The 9,753-nt window shown below is 43.1% G+C and overlaps 1 protein-coding gene across 1 annotated transcript in view; it reads right to left on the reverse strand.

The window, feature by feature from the left end:
- Positions 1 to 832: 832 nt before the first annotated feature.
- The window catches only part of col7a1 (collagen, type VII, alpha 1), a 70,566-nt gene continuing 61,645 nt past the window's right edge, over positions 833 to 9,753 (reverse strand). Inside the window, exons 106-115 of the mRNA XM_058631117.1 lie at positions 8,473 to 8,589; positions 7,453 to 7,530; positions 7,163 to 7,216; positions 7,008 to 7,056; positions 6,884 to 6,892; positions 5,809 to 5,889; positions 5,399 to 5,524; positions 4,565 to 4,651; positions 2,627 to 2,809; positions 833 to 2,516 (exon numbers count right to left, since the gene is read on the reverse strand). Of these exons, the coding sequence (XP_058487100.1) occupies positions 2,488 to 2,516; positions 2,627 to 2,809; positions 4,565 to 4,651; positions 5,399 to 5,524; positions 5,809 to 5,889; positions 6,884 to 6,892; positions 7,008 to 7,056; positions 7,163 to 7,216; positions 7,453 to 7,530; positions 8,473 to 8,589 (813 nt within the window). The 3' untranslated portion in view covers positions 833 to 2,487. The remainder of the gene's footprint in view (positions 2,517 to 2,626; positions 2,810 to 4,564; positions 4,652 to 5,398; positions 5,525 to 5,808; positions 5,890 to 6,883; positions 6,893 to 7,007; positions 7,057 to 7,162; positions 7,217 to 7,452; positions 7,531 to 8,472; positions 8,590 to 9,753) is intronic.

The following is a 9,753-nucleotide window of genomic DNA, read 5'->3' on the forward strand; positions in this document are numbered from 1 at the left end:
CCCTGAGAAATGAAGAGTGCTGTCAGAAGGGAAGCAGCAGTGAAATCTCTGTGCTGTGTAAGGTTTTAAACCCGGACTGAAAGACCTCATGAATGTCTAAAGAAGACTGAAGAAAACCTTCTCCTGGAGTTTATTAATGATTGGCCTGTAATTAGCAAACAAAAGCATGGAGCTGATTCTGGTACAGAATTGAGTTAATGGTGCTGAATTGGTGCATCATCGGTTCATGGTTCATTTATTTTAGACAACAATGAACCATCAAAATCCAGTCGCGCAATATTTTTAAATGACATGAAATATATGCAGATTAAAAACCAGTGCAATTCCTTATCCTGTGCAGTCAGACGTCGTTACTGATGTTGGCCAAGGACTCATGTGACTATCCCTTTATTTAAAGGTTTCTTTTCACCGTCACACTCACGTCACACTCACGTCTCCCATTGCCTGTGTTGGTCACTTAAACAGTAAAGCACCAGACACACACACACACACACACACACCCCAGATAATTCAGACGACCCCTTTGTTTGCACTCTGCACCTCGACCACCTGCTGTGTAATGAGCAAAAGTGCAGTTGGACACGCCTCACCTGTCAGGGTTTCCCTGCTCCAACACACCCGATTCAAATGATAATTCAGATCATCCGCAAGTGTAGTGGGTCCCCAGAACCAGGACCAGGACTGGGAAACCCTGCTTTAAACCATGTGCAATTCACTGAGGCCCTTAGAGACGATATCAAGATAAAGTGACATTAAGTCAAACTGTATCATTTGATTTGTCAGATAATCAGCGAGGTTGTAAATCTAAAATGACAGAGTGTAAAAAAAAAGCTTTTACTCAAACATTTGGTTTATTAGAAATGTTCATGACAATGTTCCACATGACGAAAGTTTCCACCTTCAACGAACAGTACAAAAAAATACTTTTCCAAATAGCACCTTTTCTCTGGCAGGTAAACATGCAGATACACAACATTCCCCCAAACTAATAATAATAAAACCAGTATGTACAAAACATTGTTGAGATTGTTGTGCTTGATTCTTCATATTTGACACAAATGATTCAAACTGTATCCAGAATAATTGTAAGCCAATGTTTTTGTTGTTTTCTGGCCTTTGTGGAGTAACTTTTGTATTTAGTAAACTTTAACATCAGACGACTTCAAGTGAAAGTTTTAATGATGATCTGTGTTTTCATACAAATGTAGAGCTGAAACAATTACACGATTAATCGATTATTCAATGAATCGTCAACTATTTTGATAATCGATTCATCGGTTTGAAGCTTTTTTTCATGATTAAAAGAAGATTTCTGTGTGAATATTTTCTGGTTTCTTTGCTTCATATCACAAGGAAATCATTAAAAACATCATCATTTCCACGTTTGACAAACACTTTCTGATACTTTATTATTTTATTTATTACTCGTGAAAATAATCATTAGCTGCAGTTTTAGAGAGAAGTTAAAACAATCAACCAATGATTTCACTTAAAACTCTATTGACTATGTGAGGCTAAGAGCTGGTATAAATACTTTAATCACTTATTTTTGTTTTTATAAATAGTTCTGCAAAAGGATTCTTCTCTAATTGTTATTTTTTAAACACTTTAATACGACTCGGGTGACTCCTACGTTCCTATATTGAGAAACAAAGTATCCTGATTATCTTTAGAAGACGCCTGGACAGAAGGATAATGAAACCACCAGCTCCGCCCACTTGTGCTGTACAGAAAGAATGAAAAGAATGAAAACATTAGCAAACATCCTGCGAGTATAAGCACCAGCTTTGGCTGCAGTTTGAACACATGGTTTAACTCTCTGCTCGAGTGTTGACTTGTTTTATTTAGACTTCCAGAGACGATCATTAGAAACGCGGCGAGCTGAATTCTAATCAGCGATATCTGTGAGTTTTAATAGACGACAACAATAAGCACAGGAGCAGAGAGACAGGCTGAGATTGTTGGTGACTGTTGGTGACTGACCAGCGATAAATCAACACCAAACCACACAAGACGGAGGATTCCACTTCTCCAGGGAACGTCTTTGGCTTCATTTAACGTTCATTTTTTATACTGATGATTTCATTTTAACTTGAAATGAGTCGTCTCATTATGTTCAGATAATAAGTGAAATAACAGGCTAAACTACAGCTTCACCAATGTGTGAGGTGATTTTCCCTCTGTGCATATGAGTGACAAAAGCACTAAAACCACCTCAGGGTGAAGTCTTTAAGAGAAACTCCTCTTCACTGTGCAAATGTGAAACACACAATTTAGTCTTTAGTTTTGCTGAATATGAGAATATAAACTCTCTGGAAGTCTCACAGCTGTCGAACCCACGGTGAAGTGAAATGGCTGCATTTAAAGATATAAATAAATAAACACAACAAATCTTGACCATTGGCTTTCAACAAAAATAATGATCTATAAAAAAAGATATATAAAGCTTTATAAACATTCCCGTAGCTGAGAAAGGTTTGGCCACAATCACCGCGCTGTCTCCACGGGCCGAGGACCTGCAACACACGACGCGTTAGACTGCACACGTTAAATCAAGGACTTTAAAATAGACTAGTCTGTGTGTGTCTGTGTGTGTGTGTGTGTGTGTGTGTGTGTGTGTGTGTACCTTCAGCCTCCCCAAGGCAGAATTCTTCACAATCCTCCAGGTGGAGGAAGCGGTTGTCGTTTCCTTCACAGCCGCTGTAGATGAAGGGTCTGCAGGCCTGAGACCGATCGTTGAAATACCAGCGCAGACTGTAACGTCCACAGTTTCCCTCGTCCATGGGCAACTGGCACAAGTCTGCTGGAGCTGCACCACACCACAGAGACACAGACAAAGACACCACAAAGACACAGACACAACAAAGACACAACGACACCACAAAGACACAGACACAGACACCACAAAGACACAGACACGACACCACAAAGACACAACGACACCACAGAGACACAGACACAGACACCACAAAGACACAGACACGACACCACAAAGACACAGACACGACACCACAAAGACACAACGACACCACAGAGACACAGACACGACACCACAAAGACACAACGACACCACAAAGACACAGACACAGACACCACAAAGACACAGACACGACACCACAAAGACACAACGACACCACAGAGACACAGACACAGACACCACAAAGACACAGACACGACACCACAAAGACACAGACACGACACCACAAAGACACAACGACACCACAGAGACACAGACACGACACCACAAAGACACAACGACACCACAAAGACACAGACACAGACACCACAAAGACACAGACACGACACCACAAAGACACAACGACACCACAGAGACACAGACACAGACACCACAAAGACACAGACACGACACCACAAAGACACAGACACGACACCACAAAGACACAACGACACCACAGAGACACAGACACGACACCACAAAGACACAACGACACCACAAAGACACAGACACAACAAAGACACCACAAAGACACAGACGCGACACCACAAAGACACGACACGACACCACAAAGACACAGACACGACACGACAAAGACAAAGACACAGACACGACACAACGACACCACAAAGACACAGACACAGACACAACAAAGACACAACGACACCACAGAGACACAGACACAGACACGACACCACAAAGACACGACACAGACACCACAAAGACACAGACACGACACCACAGAGACACAGACACGACACCACAAAGACACAGACACAGACACCACAAAGACACAGACACAGACACAACGACACGACAATGACACACACACGACACGACAAAGACACAGACACAGACACAGACACAGACACAAAAAAGACACATGTGAGGCGTGAACACAAGTAAACACAGAGACCTGCACTTTGAGGAAAATAGCGTAGAAGCAGAGGAGCAGTAAATAGCAAAATGAGACCCAAGACCAGAAGTCATCATTTCTAAGATCCAAACCAACCTGTTTATTAAGGAAGTACGGAGCGTCAGACATGACACGGGAAAAAAACTCTGATTCACGGCTAAGGAATTAATTAATAATTAGTTCCCACGAAAAAGGTGAAACGTGTGCACGAAATACTCATTTGTGGCCACGAAATAGGTATAAAGTCCATTCATCCATCTTCTACCACTTTATCCTCCTATATGTCAGCTGAGATTGGCACAGCTCGCCCTGTGACCTCATGTGGAGGATGAAGCGCTAAAAGATGGATGGATGGACATTATACACATTTCATGGGAATGAATTAATATTTTGTGTGCACGTTTTCCCTATTTTGTGGGAACAAATTAGCATTTCATGGCCACAAATTAGTATTTCATGCACACGTTTGACCTATTTCGCAGCCACAAATCAGAGTTTCTTTCTTCCCATGTGATGTATGGACATATGTCGTTCTGTTTTTTGTATTTAACAGAAGTGGAAGCTCAAACGTCTGGTAACCAGCAGCAGCAGCAGCACAGCCAGCAGCCCAGAGACACGAGCAGAGCAGGCAGAGTGAAGAGTGAACCACTTATCAAAGTCGAGCCAAGACGACAGTAGATGAGCTGCTTTACCTTCACCTCTGACTCTCCTCTTGGTCCTGACTGATTTGTTTGCTTCCACTTTGAATGTTTTCTCTGAATCCTTTTTGACAGTCTCACCTGTCCAAACATGCACACAAGCACACGTGGTCACACATTCAAGACATTTAACAGACACAGGCAGTGGACAGAAGATAATGTGGTCAACGTGTGTGTGTGTGTGTGTGTGTGGAACAGGCGGCGTGACAAATATCCAACACATTCTCTCTAATGTCATGACATGAAATCAGCACAGACGCAGGATCTGAGACTCTCGCAGCACAAATTGGATTATGGTACAACTGAATAAAGAAAATTGAATTTTAAATGAATAAATGAATTGTGTTGATGTCAGGAATAGTGTTATGTTATTCTAATGTTTCTAATTCGAATATTTTTTGTCTGTTGTGAGAGAACTTAACTTTTCTTAACATAACTTTACTAAGTAAACAGAGAGAAACGTGAATTTCTGTTCTGAAGCCCTGATATTTCACCGGCACCATGAAGCACCGATCAGATGAGTCCAGCTGTCAATCACCTGGTGTCCACACATGCTTTATTATCTACTTTCCTCTGGAACTAGTGAGTGAGACCATTAACTCCTGAGGAGAATGTTTACTTTCATTATAAATCAAGTGAGAAGTGATATTTCCATTCAAACTTGTGTCCAATGACTGTGACGCTTCTGTTCTACTCCCCGGGCTTCACTTGTGGAACCAGACACAGACAATTATCTTTATTATCTGTTTTATTACTCAGACAATAGTGTAAACATGAGTCATGCGTCGCAGCATGAGACACACAATGAAAATAAAACCACACACTTACCATCGCTCTGGTTGGCCGGCGGCTCCACGTAGAGCAGCTCGTCCATGGGCTCGTCGTAGGCCTCGACGGAGTAGATGTGCTCGTAGTCGGGGTCGTTGGTATTCACCACCACGTGCAGCTCGCGGCCTGAAAGGGAAGAAAAGCCCTTAACTTAAGCTGCCAGTGAGTGAGAGTTAAAGGCTCTTCATCCCTTTAACTCAACACAACACAAGGAGTGTGTTAATTCAGGTTAAATAGAGCCTGATATGTGTGTGTGGACACACCCAGAGACGCACACTACATCGTCAGACATGTGAAACACAATCGGAGAACTCTGTTTTCTTAAAAGAGAAAACAACCCAGTATTTGAAGAGGTCTCCAGATGTTGAACCACCACATGAATCCTGTTTGTTAGAGATGGAAACACTCACCCTCCTCACCGTTCAGGCCCAGTTGCTCGAGTGCAGGCCGAGCCCTGACCGTCGGCTGGGACTGAGGGTCCAGGCCTGAACCTGAGAGAGCCAGAGAGGGAAAAGGAGGAGGAGTGAACAGGGACACCGAAGGAGGAGGAGCAGAGATGGAACTCACAAGAGTGACAGAGAGAGAGAGAGACCAGGTGAGTGTTACACAGGAGGGGGAGACAGGGGAGTCAGGAAGGGCGGAGAGGGACATCACATTCTGGTAGTCAAACCTTTTAGACACATGAGCAGGCAACAACACCCACATCCACCACACAATCATTCCACTCCCACACTGAAAAAAAACACACACACACACACACACACGCACGCACGCACGCACGCACGCACGCACGCACGCACGCTAAAGGAATTACAGGTTTTTGGTCTGTTTCCAAAAACTGATTGTAATCCTTTAAGGACTCAAGTATTTGGACTTGTGTCACACTCAAGTCGAACCTTTGACCGGTTTGAGTCCAAGTCAAATTAGTGCTGATTCAGCTGAAGACTTGGAGACTCAGAGTGTTAGTGAGCTGCTCGTGATGAAACATGCAACATGACGTCACATGATGTCACAGGATGTAGAATTAAACACGGGTGAAATGGACTTTATTCTCACAATGTTACGACTTTATTCTCGAAAGATTCCGACTTTATTCTCACAATGTTACGACTTTATTCTCGAAAGATTCCGACTTTATTCTCACAATGTTACGACTTTATTCTTGAAAGATTTATTCTCATAAAAACATGATTTTATTCTGTAAAATAAAGTTTGGCCCTAATCCTCCGTCAGACTGACTCATGATAAGAACTGATATTGTATAGCGATGAGTCATTTGGCGTTTGGAGTGTTGTTCTGTCGTTTAGAGAAAACACATTTGCTACATGGATGACGGCCACAGACGCTGCATATGCAGCATATGTGCTACAGTAAAGCACTGTGACTCAATCATAGCCCTTCTGTCAACCTTTCCCTCTGCTGCTGCTAATGCTGCTGCTGCTGCTGATGATGATGCTGCTGCTGCTGCTGCTGATGCTCACTCACCTCCACACGCTGAGGACCAGGCAGATGGACAGGAAGGAAAGAAGGAGAGAGAGAGAATAATAAAGGTCAGTAAAAGAGTAAAGTCTTTGCTGAAGGTCAATGCAGCTTCTCTTTTAAGACTCACCACAGTGCTGATTCATCTCCGAGCGGACATAGTGTCTGATCTCATCCTCCTGAATTTGAAATTGAGAGAGAAGCAAGACGAGACCCTTAAAACACAACGCTGATATCTTTGTATACGTGCATGGTGTTCAGCGTCAGTAAGGATGGAGCACTGACCGTCATGCCCGGCTCTCCTCTGTCTCCCTTGGTTCCATCTGGGCCCAAGTCTCCCTGCAACATGGACAAGTGTCAGGACCGACAGACGCGACCCACAGAGAGGCTCGCAGCACATTCAGTCACAACATTGAAGAACTGCACGTCAAAGTCAAAGTCAAAGGCACTTAAGACAGACACCTAAACACTTATTCAAAGCTTGGATAATGTGTGGATGTTGATGGGAAACACTTTTGTTTTAACCATAAAAACAACCAAAACAAAACAAGGATGTAAGTGAGTGTGACACTGACCGGCTGTCCTCGCTCTCCTGGGATCCCCGGGATTCCGCGTGGACCCACCACCGACGGACCGAACGGCCCTCGCTCTCCCTGACACGCGAGGAGCAAAAACAACATTACAGTGAGTCATGCTTGTGTGGTGTTAGCTGCACACTTTCACAGAGAACACACAACAAGATTAGGAATTAGACATCAAGTCTGTGTAAATCACAAGTGCACTGTAACAGAATGAATTTATTTATTATTTATTCTCCGTAGTCTGGCAATAATGTAGCAACTCGACGAGTAACACGTGACAACATTTACCTCATGTACAAGTATAAGTACAGTACACCAGCTGCTCTGCCTTCATTGCATTTAAGTCATATAATAACAGAGCTATAAGCAGAGTCTGCGTCTGAAACGAGGTCAATCGATCGTCACCAGCTTTAATTATTTACTGGACGACACAAAAGATAAATACACAGCAATCAAGAGAAGAAACATAGTAAGGAGCAACACACCAGAAGACACCGTCTGCTTTATAGAACATCCTTTTGTTCTTGTGTCAAATATCAAAACAAGTCTCATCTTTGTTGGCACCAACGCTCAGACGCCGCTCACAGCTGTTATTTGTTCTTTTGCTGGATCTCCATCACACCTGTGCACAGTCGCTGCTGCTGCTGATGCTGCTGCTGCTGCTGCTGCTGCTGCTGCTGCTGCTGCTGCACTACTATCTCCTGTTCTTTCTTGCCTTGCAGTGACTTTACCCCACAGATACAATTCAAATCAAGCCCCTCGTCCACCTGTGGAACTCGCCTCGGCGCGGCACGGTTCAGTGGGCGGAGTCATCACTGCACGGCTGCATGAAACTGCCGTGACTTAGTTTTACACGAGTGACGAGTCACACATTGTATGGCCTCAGTAGCAGGAACTGTGGCACTGTAGTGCTAACGCAAAATAACCACGATGTGCCGAGTCGAGTCGAGTTAGTGGAAACTCGCCATAAGGTGGGTTAGCATCAAACCAGTGAGTGAATGAATGAATGACCACCTTCTCTCCCTGGAGCCCTTCAGGGCCGGCACCACCAGATGGTCCCTGGGGCCCAGTTAGACCGGCGGCCCCATCCACTCCTCTGGGACCGGGAGGGCCAGGCACACCAGAAACACCCTACATGTGAAGATGACCGAGCAAAGTGTGATTATCAAGTAAAACATGTAACATTGGAGAGTTGCTTTCCAGGAAGATTCTTCACACATACACATGTAAAACTGTTATTATTATTATTATTATTATTATTATTATTATTATTAAAACTGTCCCACTGGATCTGCTCGGTTCGTTTTCATCAAAGTGTAAACAACTCTGTGTTTCTGAGTGAGAGTCAGAAAACACTGAGGACATACAGTGGGACGTCACATAATCATATTTGTATCATAATGTTGGCAAAGCTCTAAAACTCTATCCTTTCCAAACAGTAACACATGCCTTTATTAGGTCAGGCCTGGACTACTGTAACACAGACGTCCCTCTCACGTCTCCAGCTCCTCCAAAATGCTGCTGCGCGTCTTAAGTGCAGCACGTGAGAGGAGGAACACATTTTAACACCTATTTTAGCCGCACTGCACTTTAGAGTTCATTTTAAATGGATTAGATTTGTTTTTAAATCCTTAAATGTCTCTGAGCTGCTTCATCGTGACTCCAGCTCGGTCTCTGAGGTCAGCTGATCAGCTGCTGCTCCTTCACTGTCAAACTCTCATATCTTAAAACGACCCAGTATGAGACGTGACGAGTTTATTTGTGCTGTTTTTATACTTTCTACAGTATTTTACTGTTTGTTCTTAGGTCTATTTTATGTATCTGTGATGTACAGATACAGACATGTACTTAGCTTCAGCTGCTGTTGTTTTTAAAGTGCTTTATAAACATGGCTGAACAATTCATCCAAATATTATCAAAATCTGCAATGTTCAAATCTGTTAAAGACAAAATGTAAATGATCATTTCAGATGAATTATTGTCCACATCTTATTCACTACACAGTGAAGAGAACACTTGTTTCTCACAGATCTGCACAGATATCACAGTAATCGATGACAATAACGATGTAAAGATATCGCAGTCGCGATTCCTGTCACAATAATCGCAATTAGATATTTATTCAGAATCGTTCAGCCCTGTTTATAAATAAAGTTGGATTGAATAATCACCATTTTAACTTCTCATAAATGTGATCGCCCAACGTAACATTTAATCTGGATTAACTGTGTAAATTCGCTGCTTCCTGTCTTGGCCAGGACTCCCTTGAAAAAGAGGTTCTTTAATCTCACTGGG

Source organism: Solea solea, chromosome 6, assembly GCF_958295425.1.
Source record: "Solea solea chromosome 6, fSolSol10.1, whole genome shotgun sequence".
NCBI lineage: Eukaryota > Metazoa > Chordata > Actinopteri > Pleuronectiformes > Soleidae > Solea > Solea solea.